Source organism: Penicillium maclennaniae, assembly GCF_028827695.1.
Source record: "Penicillium maclennaniae strain IBT 15551 chromosome Unknown utg000001l:1.0-3280838.0:1.0-3283122.0, whole genome shotgun sequence".
Taxonomy (NCBI): Eukaryota; Fungi; Ascomycota; class Eurotiomycetes; order Eurotiales; family Aspergillaceae; genus Penicillium; species Penicillium maclennaniae.
Genome location: NW_026623213.1, coordinates 129,837 through 147,455, shown reverse-complemented (window position 1 = coordinate 147,455; position 17,619 = coordinate 129,837). Strand labels below are relative to the sequence as shown.

Genomic DNA, 17,619 nt, shown 5'->3' with positions numbered 1-17,619 from the left:
TGAGACTAGCGCTTTAATAAGCGCCCGTCCGACATGGGAATTAAACATTAATACCCCAAGCAAAGGGCCTTATAGGACAGGGTGTTCTATTGATCAGCGGACAACCACATCCCAGACCTTGCGCGATGGAGTCCAGCTGTCGCAACGCGACCGATGTCTAACTCAAATCACTGAGTGTTCCAACTACTTGTCTGTACTCTTCTATTGTTCCCTCGTAGACCTCAATTGCAATCCGCGATTGCGATCGTAATGCTTCAGTTCTAGCGTGTACTTTTATGGCTGGCTTTGCAGCTCCTTCTGCTTTGGGTTAGCTTCCCGACCGCGCGATGGCTGCGAACAAAGATCGAGGTGATTGCAAGCCCGGCATTGGCTAGAAACCCACGACCTGATGATGCGTTCGGAAGGGGATTAATTGCTCTTAGCAAGAATATAATCCTGTGTCTTATGTATGGACAAAAGGCCAAAAGGTGAATCCAGCATAGGCTTTTCCACGAGATACAGTAGCTGTCCATCTCAGCTGGAAGTCTGATATACAAGCAAATAGGCCCTCAATTTTGGTACAATTTGACTAATGTCTAACAGTCAGGCCATGAATCCTTGACGCATAGTCGGTGCAATATGAATACGCCTGTGTAACTTATCTGACCCCCATTCCTACTCCTTGCACAAATGGTTGATGAGGATGATCAGTCCAGACCGACCTCCTCTTTCCCAAGTTAGCCGACATCAGCCACGCAACCCTTGGGACCAAAATTATCAAGCCCACAAATGATTCTTGTTTTCTGACTGTCAAACTGAGATGGTCTCCACGGGTGGCTGCAGCCATTGCTTTGTCTCTGGATGAAGCAATTTCTCAGCCTCCTTCCACTCTCGAACCACCACATCTGCACGCGCTTGTGACCTCGGGGCTATACTAGCGGGAAATTCTTCAGGCATACAAACAAAGCCCTGAGTCAAACGATCAGGATCAGGTACGATGGGCAAGCCTTTCTCATCCAAAGCAGGCTTGATACTGAAAGCCCAAAGGATACGAGACATGCCGAGAAAAAGACTGCGCTCAGCAACATGAATGCCAGGACAGATTCGGCGGCCCGCACCAAAGGTAAACGCATCTCGTTTTGACGCGTCCGGGTTAGCTGCTGCATCACCAAGACTCTGATAGTCCTCTCGATACCGATCCGGGTCAAAGGTGCGTGGACTCGGGTGGCGACCAGGATCCATTCCAATTCCCCACACGTTATTAATCACTCCTGCACCTTTTGGAATAAGATAGCCCTTGTACACATCATCTTGAGTCACCGCATGAGGAACTGCGCCAAGAATAGTGGTTGGCATCCAACGAAGTGTTTCCTTCATGCAGCTGCGAATATACTGCAGTTTGGGCAGGTCATCCATGTCGGGCAGCCGGTCGGGCCCGATAATGCGATCGATCTCCTCGTGGGCTTTACGTTGAACTTCAGGGAAAAGAAGCATGGCTTGCACAAATGCGTATAGTGTGCTAGAGGTCGTGTCGGACCCAGCTTCGAGCAATGTTCCGGATAAGTAGGCTGCCTGGTCGTCGCTGAAGCCATCTTTTTTTTGCGCCTCATACATTCCAGCAGAGAAACATGGTTTGATTGTATTCTCTTGCGTTTCTTGCTTAGCACGCATCCAATGCGAAAGATACAGAGCCTTTTCGTGCATGTGGAGCTCTTTCGCTTTTCGCTGCACTGGGAGAAGAAACTCGGGTAGCTTCCGAAGCCAGGGAAGAAGTCAATGAGAGCCGCTGTCCCGGTCTGATTGATGACTGCAAATTCAGAGAAACCGTCGAAAAGCTGCATCATTTTGGGATCCTCGTATACAGGCGTGCGCCATCCAAATACCATCGTCGTCGTAAGCGCATTTGAGTAACGACGAATGTGCCGTAAGAAATTATCTGGCTCTTCGAGAAACTGGTAGAGCATTTGTTTGTTCTCCAGCATTTGATAAGGGACGTATTTCTTCGAAGCAGTCACATTAAGCAAGCCGTGCATCATTTTACGGAACTGTTTGCTCTTGTTAACATTACAGATCTTGTTGAACCGTAGAAAAGTACATACCCCGCGCCACTTCGGTCCATATCCCTATCTTGGATTAATAAAGTCCATGCCAATTTGAGTACGGATAACATACCATCATCAATAATCTCAGATCTCCACTGCACAATGTCTGGCCGATGTACATCTCCTGTCGGTCCGAGTAAATCCCGCTTTTTTTATCTAGTAACTCTTTGACAGCTTCGTCACTAGACAGCACGATGAGACATTTTGTACCCAGCATGAGGCTATAGACTGGGCCATATTCACGTGCCCACTTCTCAAATTGGAGATGGGCATCACGCGAGGGCATCTTGAGTATGACTACACTTAGTATGGGTGTGCATGGTACCAAGGAGCTGGAAATCGAACCTGGTGAATGTTTCCTAGAATAGGTAAGGTTGGCGGGCCAGGAGGGTAATTCTTGGGCCGATGTCCTACCCTCAAGAGCCGAGATAGGATCGTGGCGGCGATGGCGATGCCAATAACTAGAGTTAAAGATAGCATTTTGGCCTCATCAAAAGATCATTCGATGATTTCTTTCTATTGAATGGAGAGGACGAGCATTTTATACCTAGGCGACGGGCCCAGTGCTTCCTTTCCCCATACCCCACGTTTCCGACCGGTAAGCTCTCATTTTCTAGCTATGAATTCAAGTTTGACCTCTAAAGTCGGTCCTCGAGTGGGGTACCTATGGTCGGCCGCGGATGCGGAGGTGGGGGGCTGCGGACTTGTGGGGTACCCCGTGCACATTTCCCACGGAAGGTCAAGGGTCCGGATTTACAAAGGGAGATTGTTGCCAGTGATCTTCAAGATGTAGGATCCAGGAGAGTTTTGGTGGCTTTAAATCCTCTTGGTACGACATGAGGTCTACTTTTTCTGCCTCTCTTTTACCTCAAGGCGAGGAAAGCTTTTCTCTACTAAAATTGACAGGGGTGAATTCTGCGATGTCACGATTCATATTTTTCATATTTGAAACGTTTGGAAGCCCATGATAAGGTCATTCACCTGTCGCATACTAGTCTGGTCATATTGGTTCAGAATAGGATCTAACGGACCCTCTCCAAGAACCGTCAACTCGGTGTCCTGCAAGCGCCCTAATGCAACGAGGCGGTCTGCCATGAGATTGGCCAAAAGCCAATACTCATGACAGAAACGAGTGAAACCAGTTCTCTTCCACATTGTTTCAGGATCAAGGTGTTGGTCATTGACTGTGATATGTGGAGAGACGCCGAAAAAAGCCGCGGAAGAAAAAAGTTGCCAAGCACTTCGCCAATTTCTCAATGTATTGAGAACCGGGGTAAGGTTATGCCAGGTGCTCACCGAGCTGCGATACTGGAATATCTGTGAATGAATAGCTAGATAAGACGTTTGATAAGCCTTTGCCTTCCAAAAGTCGAGTCAAATCTGCATACCTGATGCCAAGGCAAAAAGATTCAGATGTCCCAAATCTGCGAGCGCTTGACACATTGTCGGTGGTAAACTCTTCCTTGATAAAGCCTCCAATGCCCCGCGAAACGAGATATTCCAATAAAGGCTCCCAGTCGGTAGATGGAGCTGAATCTGATTATGACATTCATCTGCTGTCGGTGCTTGGAAGCATGCCTCCGGAGAAGCCATATGCATCTTCATCTCTTTAATGACAAAGCGAGGTGGTAAATTGTTGAATATAACAAAAGCGGTATCAAGTAGGAATATCCATGTGAATACTCTGCTCAGTCAGTACCGGTATCCACGAGTCTATTATCGACACATACCGGATGAGCTCTTCGCGAGCAGCGTATTCTTTCCACTCAAATTCATGCCTTGCTAGGTTAGCGTAGTCTAAGTGTGTGGCTGTCGCAATTCCGATGTCTCGTGCAGTCTGTAAGTGTTAGCATCATGACCAACTATCCGTCACCAGAGCTCGCTCACCGATACCAACGTGGCAAAGCGATACCGGCGAACACGTCCTTTGCTGGAGTCTGTTCCTTCCCAAGTTTGGTAAAGACAGACTACGAACGCGGCCTGAAGAATTTGGATTTTCCTGCGATGGGTCGCTAAGCGACCTGACGAGCGATTTGAGAGATCAGCATTGAAGTCATCGTCAATAAAGACAATCTCTTCCACGCAATTCAACCACATCCGCGCGTCCTCGTTATCTGGCATATCCGGCGACACGCAAGCTCCTGTTTTGTTTTAGCATTTTTTCAATTCAACCTCTGAGAGAGAGAAGCCTACCCATCAGAGCCATGGCGGCTACAAGAGCAGGCTTTGCGGACACCGGGTCAAACGTGGGCCGATGAACAAAGTTGACGTTCGGGTGCCAGATAGCCCAATACATTCCCAGGAATCTGCGCAGATTCCATGGTGAAAAGAATTGAAGACATGAATTCTTCAGTGATGCTGACCAGTCAAGCGTCACCGCACTGTTTCGCGGTTTGATCGTTACAACTTCCTCAATGAGCAAAAGGATTTCGTGAGTCTTCAGTGACAGTGGATCACCCAGCCAATTCAGCGGCAGGCAACTTTCAGTGCTGGGGTCACTGATATTCTCCAATAAGGGCGGCGTCATGTCCAAAGGCATTCCGGGTGATATCGAGTGCCCTGGGACATCTGTGTGTAGAGCCTCGACCTCCAATGCAGAGGCGACCTGCTCTCTCTGATCTTGAGTTCCACATTCAAAACTTGCCACTAAGCCTGTGTTGCTTGTGAATCTATCGAGGAAATATAGTGAATGGTGATCCTGGGCCACTGACAGGTCCTCGGAGACAATCCGACCGGATGGTGGACCAAAAAGGTCAAGCCAGTTCGGTGTAGTCTGCCCGAGCCCACCCGGACCCAACATATCGTCCAAAGTGCTTGTTGCAAAGCCCTGCAAGTCCTCTGAGGTAATACCGAAAGGTAAGGTCATACTCGCTGATGAGGCAGCTTCAGTTTGATTTGTACCTCTGTCAGGTTGTGTCGAATCAAGCGGTCCGATTCGCTCCCGGGTATCGATATCATCAAAGCCTTCATTATAATAACACGCAATGCCTTTTTTGGCACAATTTTGGCAAGGATATTGCGAACTGCACGCTTTCTTCTGCCGAACACATCGATCACAGGCGCGCCGGCGAGCTCCAGATCGCGAGCTTCCACCTGTACAGTTTCTATAATGGCGTTTGAGGACATCGGCTCTCTGGAAAGAACCGTTGCAAGACTTGCATCGATGAGGTCTCTCTGCTGTGTGCGAAGTCGTGTGGCGGGAGAGATGTTCGCGCCGTTTGTAGCGCCGCGAGCAGATCGTACATTGGTATCTGGGTAGCGCCAATCGCTCTTCTTGAGCGTCCTGTGTATCTGCAGGTGAAGAATTCACAGACATGGCGAATACAGCCCCGTTGTATCGATATTTGTGAAGAGATCCCGAGGTGGCGGGCTTTGTAAAACGAGATCTCGGGCGCTTGGCAAAATGCGGGGAACCCACAATTAGAGTTGCTCGGTACGTGATATCCGGATCCTGATCCGGAGCCCGATCCGGTAGTTGATTCAAAGCTTCCCAACAATTGAAAAACATTTGAATCTGGTCTAATTAAACATCATACGCAGACAAACACAGTGTCAAATCTAGTGATACTAGGCGTTTGGAATTACGTTGCTTACCAGGGGTGTGGAACCTTGGTTGACTGGGCAAGGAAGCTTTGTTGAAATACAGTGAATCTTACAAAGAATGAGGCGAAAAGGGGCCCTTGGAAGCTACTCAGCTATCGCCGTTGATAATTTCACATATGTAACGTAAGGGCCAGTGGTGAAAGACCTATCATCCATGGCGACGAGCTTTATTGGGACCAGATCGCAGGAAGTGCCTGTATGCCAACGGAGAATTCCACAGAACTTTTGTCTCGAAAAGTCACCATTAATCCAATCAACCGAGAAAATTTCGATGTTCTGGGTTGGGCGAAGGGAACTAGGATTAATAACTCGGTCTTCCAATTGAAGATGAAAGTTAAGTATTCCTTACTAGAACGATTCTCAGATGAGAACCAAACTGTTAATCGAACGTTTGAGTCCGGTACCCCACGCCGGAAAAGGGCTTAGAAGCCCGTTCTGCCCAGGCCCGGATGCTCACCCGAGAACGGGGAGCACTCCCAGGTAGCACACATGTATCGCGGCATGAAACACGATTATTGGCAATTTCAATTCTGGTACCGATCGAAAAGAATTCCGGCTTATCAGATTGCAAAGTTCGAGTCGTCTCCGATCGTGCCTGAACGTTGGGCCTCTAGGAGGGGTTGATTGCGAATGGGGTAACGAATACTTCGCCGGATACATCTACTAATTCTACTGAGGATAACGCCGAGAATCGGGCGAGGCGGTTGACAGGGTGGTGCCGCGTACGATTGCGAAATTCCATGGGAGGGGATAATTTTTGGGACAGGAGAGAGCGGTTAGTGGTGTCTTAGCGGGTTTGCGTTGCAGAAGAGGTATTAGGGGATAAAGAAGAAGGCAAGGGCTTTCCTGGTAATTGGTGGGTTCGGGATTCTCGTTGTAGCAAGGCAAAGGTGGGAAGCTCAGTCAGCATAAAACACTAGAATATACATTCTGGATTTAAAAAGAGGAAGCGATTTTGGAAGACTGGGAGCGGAGAGCAAAAGAAGCACATCATCCGGGACCACAGAAAAGCCAGCGCAATATAGCAAGTGTCCTGCGGAACAACTTGGTCCGGCCGGGCGCGACCTGTGTGCATACCTAGGTCGTCGTACGTACTTGATGGTCTTCCTTGTCAAGCTGCCGCCGCTTTTACGGGGGCGCTCGGAAGCTCCCTGAGTAAACCTCAGTCCGGGCTCAGGCTCAGTGAGCTGCTCACTGACTACGTATAGATTTCAGTTGACGCGTCTGTTGAGCACTCAGTCCGAGCTAGGTCTATATCTAAGAGGGCAGTCTGACCTATAATGACCTATAATTCGTCGATGACTTTCTGATAATCTCTTGAGGTGTTTCAATAGGCTTTCTCACCCCAACCCTTGCCCGTCCGAATCACGCGATCGAGCGAGATAACGCCAAATTGGAACATATTTCATTTAGAATAGTAAATGTATGGTTTTCTTGCTGAATCTGAGGCGCTCCGATCAGCCTTCCACTTCCAGCACTAAGCGACCCCATGGCGGCGCTTCTTGCCGCAGTTGCATTTCCTGTGATTCTTAGCACACTTCCCAAGCAACGATCAAAGAGCAATCTACAGCGTCGTAGGACACCGCATCAATCGATAGTGAAATTTTCTCGGAGGCAGAGTCCAAAAAAGCATCGTGAGGCACAGCAAGAGGCTTAAAAGGCTTGCCGTCTGTAAGTGTTGCTCGTCATATTTCGGATCGCTCAGATTGCTTTGCTCCGAAGATCGATCAACAAACATGCCAAACACGGTGAAGTCGGGTCGTACGATCTCGTCGTTTCGGCGGGCTCATGGGTGGAGATCTCGGCATTGTCAGGAGGAGCTGAGGCATATCCACCCCGAATTGGGATGTCTTCGATCCTTGAGAAGAGACACTAGAGTCAGGGCTGAAAATGCAGAGTGCAATTGAGTTTGGAGAATCTTGAAACCGAACCTTGAGAGGCCCACCTGTATCTTTGATTTGGGACTGTGTGTGTAAAATATGCATTTGATACTAGCGGGTTTCAAATACCCGCATATCAGCTGTCACGAACTCCCAAGGTCGTGATTTACATCTAGACGATTTACTCCTTCGCTAGAACAGTATGGAGATAACTTACCAAGTAAATTATATGCTTCATATTTGGACAGAAGTTTCCCAGCGGCGAAGTCACGAGTCGCTTATTGTTATTCCTATGTATCGCCCGGCGCTATGCCGGTGACAATACGGCTGCAGTCCTTCTTGATCTCGCCTCGCAGGACACCAAACCTGGCCTTGATCCAATTCTTTCTCGTCAAGACCTTAACATCTAGCACTAGCGAGTCAGACAGCTGATTCTATGATCTTATAGGAAAAGCAAAGCTATAGCTCTCACTCATACCCTATCCCGGTAGCGAGGCTATATAGAGAAGCACATTCCGGAAGACGCCGCTAGCAGGTAGGCTTTTAGCATCATCTAGATTAGTAATAATATTAATTCTTCCGGCATGATATGAAGCCACTCATCACAGCCATCCGATTCCATTAACTGCCTAGGCGAGCTAACGAAAAGTACAGTGAACGAGCCTATATCTATTTTTGATTTTTGAGGAACAACGGACTACGGGTCACCATCTCCAAAAAAATTATACTTTAGTGGCCGAATGAATTCCGCAGTAAGGAATTCCGGACGGTAAAAGGTCTCGAAGGAGTATAAGGACGGTAGATATATTGGAAGGGAAAGAACGCCCATGAAGTCCTGCCAAAGATCTCCTAGGCGCGTTAAGTGTAACTTAGAGAGAGGTTGCGCAGGAGAGGGATGCTGTTGCTAAGAATGAGAGGACGGGTCAACTAGGCCTAGTATGCAGCGATTCTGTGTCCAAGACATGAACAAAATACCAAAACCTCCCCAATTGCCCGAATCTATTCGCCTTAAACTCAGACCCTGACCCGGAGGTGGGACTCAGACGTATACTATGTGATCCTATAGCAAGGGCTTATTTGTATGCTTCGTCGCTGCTCAGAACAGAGAGGAGCAGGTGCTGAAATTTATCGTGAGAAAAGAATGGCCACGGAGATAACTAGTAAATGCTTGCTACGATCGTGGACCTTCCACAATATCACCGCAAATTACAGCATAGATCCGACCGATGTAGAGATAGTGGACTTTGCCCACCGCTGTTTTTGACATTCATGCTGGGGTCAGAGGGCTCTAGGTTTTTCGGTCATCTCCATGGGTGGCTGACCGTAAATTGTACGCTTCAGCTATTTCGTCCAGAACAAACGAACGATCCTCGTAATTTGGTACGAGATGACTGATGCCTGCAAGGTACCAGTATGGAACGGGACCCACATACTTCTTCGCGTACTGTACTGCGCTAGTGCGCGCCGTCGAAAAGCCTCGAGGGGTACTACGTAGCTTCCGGCATGCAGATCCTCGATCGAGATCAGCCGTGTCTCATGCATTGCATCGTGGGGTCGGTCGCACCTCAGTGAGGGATCGATGGCTTCTACAGTCCTCAGCCATTTCTAGATTTTTCCACCAATTCTCCGATAACACTGATCATTCAGCATGTGTTGTGGTGCATGCATCTTGTTCGGCTCAGCTATTTTTGGGTGACCTTGAGATTCTTCTAGAGCCCGTAGCTCAATGTGACCTGCGCCATGGTCTACAATCCGCGTTGTGATCGACAAAGTGCTTCTTTCGTGATTTCATGCCAAGCTCTTTGTTATCGAGCGGATCCAATTCCAACTTCATTACACACGGGAAAATGGCATCTTCAGCCGTCCTGGCGCACCATTTGGATCTTGTCCACCCCGAGCCCGCTTTTACGGCGGATTCCGTTCCTGTGGATGCATCGGCGCGATGTTCGGTGTTCGTATCAACGATCGGTAATTCGAGGTACGGTGTTTATGACGGTACGGTGTTTATGACGGTACGGTGGTATGATTACTAGTCACGATATTCACACGCCTACCAACATAAAACGTAGGTGGCTGGAAGGTACATTGGTTTTTGCAGAGTCACAGCTGACCTCAAATCCATTCCAGCGCGGTTTATCCCGTATTTTTTCCATATTTCCTCTGTGTGCGAGAACATCGGCCACCCCATTTCTTGGGTTGGCGTCAGCTTTTGGATCACCAGTAACAGCATCCAGCTGATCAAGGGCCGGCTATCTGATATCTTAGGCAGGAAAACATGTCTTATCTTTGCCATGGTCATCATGGCCCTAGGGAACATTGCTTTGGGGCTCTCACGCACGAAGGGTGAGTTACTTACGGCGCAGGCCTTTAGCGGAATTGGAGCTGGAGCGATCAATGCTCTCATTCAGATTGCCGTACCAGACTACACTTCTCTAGAACAGATGGGTTCTCAGTTTGGCATCATTGGCATTGGGGAATGGACTGGGCCCGCTGGCGATGGATATTCTGGTTTATAGGCCCGTTGGCTGCGGTGGCGGTCATCTATATCTCCATGGTTCTGCTTCGGTCATATACCACCCAGGGTATTTGCTGGAAGCTCAGAATGGTCGACTGGTTTGGGGTCTTCATGAGCATGGTAACTATTACTCTTATCTTAGTAAGTCTGCATCAAAGCTTTGCAATATTGGCATTGATTATTGCGAACAGATCCCGTTATCGCAGGGTGGTTCGTCCATTTCTTGGACTTCCACAATGGTGATCCTGATTCTCGATAGTCAGTTTTCGATAATGTGTATATTTATCCAGCGTATGTTCGTTTTCTGAAGTTGGAGTGGGCGTCTGCTCGGAATTATCGATCACTCCTGGAGTCCAAGTGCTGTGAAAATAGATCTTTCAGTTAGATTCGTGGAATCTATGTCATTTCTATTTACTTCGAAACATTGCGCAGTTGACCACGTTCATACCGAAGATGCACTACGCAGCAGCAACAAAAACATTGCCTCTTACGGTCAAACACGTAATTTTCACAGGAAACGGTGTGAGTAGGAACAATTCAGGACTGAGCCTATCATTTGATGTGAAAACAGGAAATTGATTTTTTCTTTTCTCTCCTTGCATTATTTTTCAAAAAAGTATCAGACCGAGACTACTGTACGAGGGTCGTGATTCCAATGGGTGATATACGCACGTGAATCGTTACTGTAATACCGTCCAATACTAAGATGCATTTATGTAATCATATGCCTGTCAGTAAAATAACATTGGCGGGATACGATGATACATCAACACCAGTTTCCTTGTGAAAGTTCAATAGTTAATGAAGTGGACCCTGGTACATCCAGGGCCCGTATTCAAGGCCTTTCGCTTGGGAGCACGTCAGTTCCGTCGCCAATTTTGCAAGCCCCGCAGCTGAACTGATCGATACGCATTGCTGCCCCCCCAATGCCCGATTGACTCACACTTATATTCCGTTTGTGTCTGTTTAGGAAGCACGGCTGACTTACACTTAAGGGTCAATTGCTTCCTTAATTTCTAAGAATGTGGAGATGCAGTCTTGAGCTTCTGGCTTACGCGTTTCATCTTTACTCACCGTGGCGCGAAACATTGAGGGAAAGAGAAAGCCACGTGGCTATTAGTGGCGTGCTTTTCGATGATTGATCGATTCCTTGATTAGAATCGCATTGTTTCAAGCTACTTCTATTAATTGTCCTTACATAGTATCACCCGCAACGTGCCGATCATTGTTTGACTGATCGATCAGCTGCGATGCGTATCAATCGAACAATTCTGTTATCATTTGATTCAATGGCCGGGATCCCCCAGAGGCTGCATCTTTCGGATGATAACTTTCCGTCGTGTCCAACCTATTCGGGACTAGTTGGTGCATTAACCAAATTTAAAGCACTCTTTCATCCTTACTTAGGCTCTCGATGTTCAATCGTGAGGGCTCAATCATGATTTTGTGGTGGTTATCACTCCCTGAGTCATGGAAATGGTTATCTATTTGAAGAATATCTCCCTTATACCTACCAAGAAAAGCCATTTTCATCGTACATAAAGACAGTAGACTGAAGACTTCAGCTTTGGGAATCAACATTGTACACTTGCCGAATTGCTATGCCGCGAGCTCATCGCGTTCAAACCCTCATTAGTGCCACTTTAGTCTCGATCAACGGTAGGATCCCACGGGGAAGGTGAATATTCATCAGTATGCAGAAGCTCCATGTCATCCTCATCCAGCTGAAAATTGAAAACATCCGCATTCTCAACAATCCGCTCCGGAGTGCAAGACTTAGGCAATGGGACAAATCCCTGCACAGGCACCGAGATTAGCTTGAGTATAACGGTCGGGAAATGGTTGGATTGATATACTTACCATTTGAAGACTCCAGCGAATCAAGATCTGGGCTGGCGACTTGTTGTGCTTTTCACTCAAAGTTTGTAGAACAGGCTCATTCAAACGATTACCTCGGACAAGCGGGGAGTAAGCCTCGATAATTGCCCCCCGTTGGCGCAACCACTGTACCAGATCGGCACGTCCTAGCCATGGGTGCAGTTCATACTGGCCCACCTCAATCTGGCCGCCACCTCCACTTTGAATGTATTCCTCTAGCTCTTCCAAGTGATGGATGCCGTAATTTGACACACCAACCGAGCGGGCTTGTCCAGCTTCCTGCGCTTCGACGAGCGCACGCCAAGTGCCGAGTCGGGCTTCTTTTCCACCATATGGTGCATGGATAAGGATCCTATTCGTAATTAGCCCACCGTTTGTCAACTTTATGATATGAGTATGACTTACAAGTCAAAATAGTCTGTTTGGGCATGCTTGAGACTTTGTTGAATTGACTTCTTGGTTGCCTCATACCCGACGCCTTTGCCCGCAGGCTCTGGGAGGATTTTGGTAGTCAGGAAAACGTCTGAACGCTTCAGTCCAGCCTTTTGAATCGCAGACACGCATTGCATCTCATTTTCATACCATGCAGCAGAATCAACCTGCAGACAATCCTCAGTCAGTCAAGACTATCATATGATAAGGAATGCAAACCAGCTTACATGGCGATATCCGGCATTCAGTGCCTTGGTAGTCACTTCCTCGGCCTCAGTAACCGGTCTAGATTACCAGTCAAAAAAAAAAAATAATCCCTAGGAAACATAGCGTACACTTCGTAGACCTGAAATAGAGGTTAGAATTTTTCCAATACAAAAAGTAGAAATGATTCAAAACAAGAGCAGCAGCAATAATAACAACAAGATCCGAGTTTAGTAATTGTTCACGCACTTACACCAAAACCTAGCACAGGTATCTCGACACCTGAAAGGGTTTTCTGGGTAGAGTTGAGGGCCATTAGGCTCTTCTGAGTATTGACTGACATTTTCGGTCGCTTTCGCTTTGGACTCGCTTCTTGTATTATGGTAGCCAATGTGAGGCAAAGATAAAATAAAATCCAAAGTGACAATGATGAGGGCCGAGGAATCATTTAAAGCAATTTAAGCAGGCGATCTTCTGAACATCAGTTTAATCATGATTAATTACGGCGAAGTGACCACGTTATTTTACTGAGGCGTTACCGGTAAGCGAGATACCCACCACAGTATCATGATTGAGCCCTCACGATTGAATGACAAGATAGTGTCACCTTTCACATGCGATGACAATAGAGGCATTTAAACTATTCATTCATGATTTGGACAAGTGGAATATACCTTGACCTAATTGTCCGCTCGTGCAAGAGATGCGATCAGAAGATACCATGGTGAAGACAATGACACAATTTGTTCCCTATTTAAGGCTTGCAAAATGTGGATGGTAAGAGAGGAGCATTTGCTTGGACACTAAGCTCGTTTCGACAGACCGGCCATCAATACGTGGAGGCTTTCGAACACTGCCGATCAAAGGTGGATTGTAATGTTTCAAGTCGTTCATCGGAATTACGACTTGAAGAAGCCCAGTGCGATGACTCCACCCTAGACCACTACAATACGTGACAAGTTCAGTCAGTTCGAAAATACATGAGGAATGGCTGGCTCAAGAACCCCACACCATTGTTCGGGGGAAACTCGAAATCGACTGTGTGGGAATTCCCGCCCCAGGGAAGGTATCCCATGATTGTTTGTAATTTGGTATCACAAATCGGTCATATTCTGAACAGAAGAATTTCTCATCATATTCTTCACATGGGCCGAGTGTTCCAGTCCTAACTCTATGTGTTCACTATGGAGACGCCTGCTTTTCAAATTTGAACCAGGATTGGTGTGGCATGAATTACTGAATGTAACGAATCATATAGCCATCTTACGATGGCTAGATAAATGTAATACCATTTGGTATTGTACAAGTATTGTGAAGTCTTCGCATTCTGACTCCGTCGAAACTAAAGTGACAGGTTTTCCAAGCAGAACGCAGACACGATTTCTATAAGAATGGGTCACCTCTCAATACTCTAGTGGCTCAATTGCAGTCCAATGTGACTTTGAAGGTGTTTGCAGCCTGTTATACCTACTTCTTCTATAGCATTAATTCACTACTCTTACACACATCTCCATATCCAGTCATCCTCTCTGACAGAAGGCGGATTGGCACCCTATGAAGTGGCAAGACATGGCAGAAAAACCGTTCGATAGATTGCTCAAAATATCTGTTCTAACGGTGTGATCATTGTTCATCGTTGGAAAAGTGGCCTTTAAATAAAACTTGATTCTACCCTATCTGCCATCCTAGCGTACCGACGAAGGCGGCGTGCTTCAACCCAAATAGATGGAAAATTTGTGAGGTGTGAGCCGTCTGTTATCTGGACTTCAATCTTGCATATATTGGAATTCTGAAACTTTTGAATAAGATTTTTTTCCTATGTCGTGGTCACCTTCGGATGATAGGCCTGGCGACTTGTTCAACTCGAGAAAAATTGGCTCAGACGAGAGCAAGTCGTATAGGGAACCTGATTGCATTTTGGTTCGCCAAGTAAAATTGATTGTAATATGCATCGGAAATGAAGATCGAGGAGCATCTTGACCAGGTAAAGGGCTCTTACTGACGTCCGTTCATCGCTCTCTTTCGCATCACTATTTTCTTAACCCTATTGTGCCCGCACCCAAATAGCTTAAATCAAAGAAAGATGGCCAACAAAACATAAATGCAATGATGTTATGTCCAGGACTCAGAGAAAGCGGAACTCTTCATTGGCTGAAACACTAGTCCTAGAGTGGCCCTAGTACATCTATACTACGAAACTAGGCATTTGAAGAGCAAAATAAAGCATCAACATGTTGAACAGCGCTGTTAGTATAGACACGGATCGATGAGAAAGGACTAATCTTAGTACTCTTATAGCACCGTTCCCACGCACCCAATTCATACAGTTCATATTTTGACACCTATTTCGGCATCACATGAGAATACATGAAGAACCTGCTAACAATTAACAGTGAGATTCCAGAGGCGAGGGAATGTATATTAATAGGAAGGGGTGCGAAAGCATAAGGTCAGACCATGGGCGTTGCTATATGACTGACAAAATAGGTTAAAGCAGCCAAAAGCATCAATGTATAAGGCCGTGTCGTCATACAAGTATTTCAACAGCCTTATCTATTTGCCTCAGCACTGATAGCCTTCACCGGCTGATAAGGAAAACATAGAGATATTGAAAGAAGTATTTGGAGCGTATGTTATAGTATAATACTCATAATTCAGTGATTTAATTGAGTAGTAGGTCCGGTCATCACGTCAATAATGATGCCACTACTTTTTCTTTTTGGTGCGATCATAGGGGTAACTGATGAGAGAATGTGGCGCGTGAGCCTCCTTGGCTTACGGCATTCTATTGAGGTCACTTCATGGGCTGCTTATCCAAACGATCAGGATCTGCTCAGTGAGCGAATCACTTTGACGAGGTCCATTTAGGTGATCAGATTGTTCAGCCGATGCTCAGAGTGCAGATTATAGCGCTTACGTGATAAAACACTGATCTGATCAGAGGCGTGCTCAAATTTACTCAGGGAGCCATAAAGCGGCAATGCCTCAGCACTAAACCGGAAGGGCAATGCCAAGAAGTTGCAGAGGAAATCCGGTACGTAGGGTCGTATCTCATCAGCCGAGGTCTGGTCATGATCTATGTTATATTCAAACCAAGCTCACTAGATGCTACCTTTATAGAATATTTCCATTTCACACCGCTGTGGCACCATGACTGGGCAAAGTCTTTCATCTGTCCGAATCGTGGAAGTAGGACCCCGAGATGGATTACAGAACATTCCAGATTCGGTCCCCACGTCGACGAAGCTGGAACTTATCCGCAGGCTTGAGGGGACGGGACTCAGTACGATTGAGTTGACGTCTGTGGTGTCCCCCAGAGTTATTCCGCAGTTGGCGGATTGTCGGGACGTTCTTCGGGATGAGCGGGTTAAGAAGATGGGTGGGAGAGATCTGAGACTTCCTGTCTTGGTGCCGAATGTTAAAGGGCTGGACATTGCGATCCAGCATGGTGTTAAAGATATTGCTGTTTTTATCAGTGCTACTGAGGGGTTCAGTAAGGCTAATATCAATTGCTCTGTTGAGCAAGGCATAGAGAGGGCGAGGACTGTTGCCTCTCTAGCATTGAAATCGAGGATCGCTGTTCGAGGGTTAGTCGAGTCCACTTATATTTCCCCATGACCATCGCGCTGACTGCCGCAGTTATGTCTCATGCATATTCGCAGACCCATACGATGGACCCACGCAACCAGCATCGGTCCTCCGCTGCGTGAAAGAACTCCTCGATGCAGGCTGCTACGAAGTCAGTCTAGGCGACACACTAGGCATCGGCTCACCTTCAACCGTGCGCAGCCTTCTTACTTACCTTCTCAGCAATGATATTCCTCGTGAGAAACTTGCCGGTCACTTCCACGACACGTATGGCCAAGCTTTAGCAAATGTTTGGGAAGCATACAACTGCGGGCTACAAGTCTTCGACTCAAGTATAGCAGGACTCGGTGGCTGTCCTTTCGCGCCTGGAGCCAAGGGCAACTTAGCCTCAGAGGACCTGGTGTACATGTTCCACAATGCGGGTATCGAGACTGGCGTTGATCTATCCAAGCTCGTTGAAACTGGAGTTTGGATCTCAGATCAGCTTTCAAAGACGTACGACAGTCGAGCTGGGACAGCACTTGCAGGAAAAACCAACTTCATGCTGAACGGGAAGAACAAGCCTTCAATGGTTCATTCCCTGCAATTGGACCTCACAAAGGAGACGGAAGGACTGCAGTTGCAACGCCCAGGAGGCAGTCTGAAGAAAGCCTTGGACCAAACCAAGAATGGCAATGCGTCGATAGCACCTGTGAACTCAGACGTGAAGTCTGCGGTGACAGACGCCAGCAAAGACCCACAGAATCACGCATCATTGTCACGGGAAATGGAAACTTCTTCTGCTCGAGAAAGGGCTTTGGAGATGGGAGCACACCACTTGCAAAAGGCTATTCAGCCAGCAATGCTCAGTTTCAGTGATTGACTGGGTGATTTGAGGGCGATTGACCAGTAACCCAAAGTGACATGGTTAGCCAAAGGCGGCAGTGGAATAGCATTATCCCTTGGCATGAGAGTCGACAGACGCGATTGATATGTCACGTCGAGAGAGGTGAAGCTTGATTTGTGTCTAGTGACATTATGGAAACATGGTCTTCGAGAATGGTGCTCTGCCTTTTCTCGTGAACCGACGTTGTCCTTGTGCAAGGTCTTAGTTGAGGAGCTTCGAGTGCGAGGTCTTGTAAGGGCTTTGGGCCTGATGTTGCGGATCATGTGGGAAAGCTCAGGACGCGGTTGGACATGTTCCGGCAAAGTTGAAGGTTGCATCTCCTGATGTTTCTGGTATGTCGAAAGAGCTCGTCAGACTTGGGTGGGCCCATGTTAGGGGGAGGGAACGGTTTATAGAATCAAAGGGCTAATTGAGGAAATGAAGGGTTTTGGGGCACATGGGCTGATTGACTTCCAAGCCGGACGAAAGGAGAATTGAGATGCTCAAAGTCCAAGCTATAGAACCCTAGACTAGATGGGCAACTCGAAGTTTTGAAGTCTACATAGTCTTGAA

At 47.2% G+C, this 17,619-nt stretch overlaps 7 protein-coding genes across 7 annotated transcripts; 3 read left to right on the top strand and 4 right to left on the bottom strand.

The window, feature by feature from the left end:
* Positions 1–789: 789 nt before the first annotated feature.
* N7477_000050 (cytochrome P450) lies at positions 790–2,561 on the bottom strand (the record flags this gene model as incomplete). Its single annotated transcript, XM_056961713.1, is given in 4 exon segments — positions 790–1,709; positions 1,724–2,102; positions 2,152–2,367; positions 2,427–2,561. 4 exon segments carry the CDS (start codon positions 2,559–2,561, stop codon positions 790–792), a joined length of 1,650 nt encoding a protein of 549 aa, XP_056826716.1.
* Positions 2,562–3,020: 459 nt separating this feature from the next.
* Positions 3,021–3,686, bottom strand: N7477_000049 (uncharacterized protein; the record flags this gene model as incomplete). Its single annotated transcript, XM_056961712.1, has 2 exons — positions 3,021–3,412; positions 3,470–3,686. The coding sequence occupies 2 exons, from the start codon at positions 3,684–3,686 to the stop codon at positions 3,021–3,023; spliced, it is 609 nt and encodes a 202-aa protein (XP_056826715.1).
* Positions 3,687–3,738: 52 nt separating this feature from the next.
* N7477_000048 (Zn(II)2Cys6 transcription factor) lies at positions 3,739–5,397 on the bottom strand (the record flags this gene model as incomplete). Its single annotated transcript, XM_056961711.1, has 3 exons — positions 3,739–3,918; positions 3,969–4,222; positions 4,275–5,397. 3 exons carry the CDS (start codon positions 5,395–5,397, stop codon positions 3,739–3,741), a joined length of 1,557 nt encoding a protein of 518 aa, XP_056826714.1.
* A 4,014-nt stretch (positions 5,398–9,411) lies between these two features.
* N7477_000047 (uncharacterized protein) lies at positions 9,412–10,080 on the top strand (the record flags this gene model as incomplete). The annotated part of the gene is made up of 2 exons (XM_056961710.1): positions 9,412–9,576; positions 9,634–10,080. The coding sequence occupies 2 exons, from the start codon at positions 9,412–9,414 to the stop codon at positions 10,078–10,080; spliced, it is 612 nt and encodes a 203-aa protein (XP_056826713.1).
* A 1,642-nt stretch (positions 10,081–11,722) lies between these two features.
* On the bottom strand, positions 11,723–12,936 carry N7477_000046 (aldo/keto reductase; the record flags this gene model as incomplete). Its single annotated transcript, XM_056961709.1, has 6 exons — positions 11,723–11,875; positions 11,940–12,309; positions 12,363–12,556; positions 12,617–12,674; positions 12,725–12,735; positions 12,847–12,936. 6 exons carry the CDS (start codon positions 12,934–12,936, stop codon positions 11,723–11,725), a joined length of 876 nt encoding a protein of 291 aa, XP_056826712.1.
* A 2,807-nt stretch (positions 12,937–15,743) lies between these two features.
* Positions 15,744–17,043, top strand: N7477_000045 (hydroxymethylglutaryl-CoA lyase; the record flags this gene model as incomplete). Its single annotated transcript, XM_056961708.1, has 2 exons — positions 15,744–16,180; positions 16,233–17,043. 2 exons carry the CDS (start codon positions 15,744–15,746, stop codon positions 17,041–17,043), a joined length of 1,248 nt encoding a protein of 415 aa, XP_056826711.1.
* Positions 17,044–17,084: 41 nt separating this feature from the next.
* N7477_000044 (uncharacterized protein) lies at positions 17,085–17,391 on the top strand (the record flags this gene model as incomplete). Its single annotated transcript, XM_056961707.1, has 2 exons — positions 17,085–17,169; positions 17,192–17,391. 2 exons carry the CDS (start codon positions 17,085–17,087, stop codon positions 17,389–17,391), a joined length of 285 nt encoding a protein of 94 aa, XP_056826710.1.
* Between the last annotated feature and the right edge of the window lie 228 nt (positions 17,392–17,619).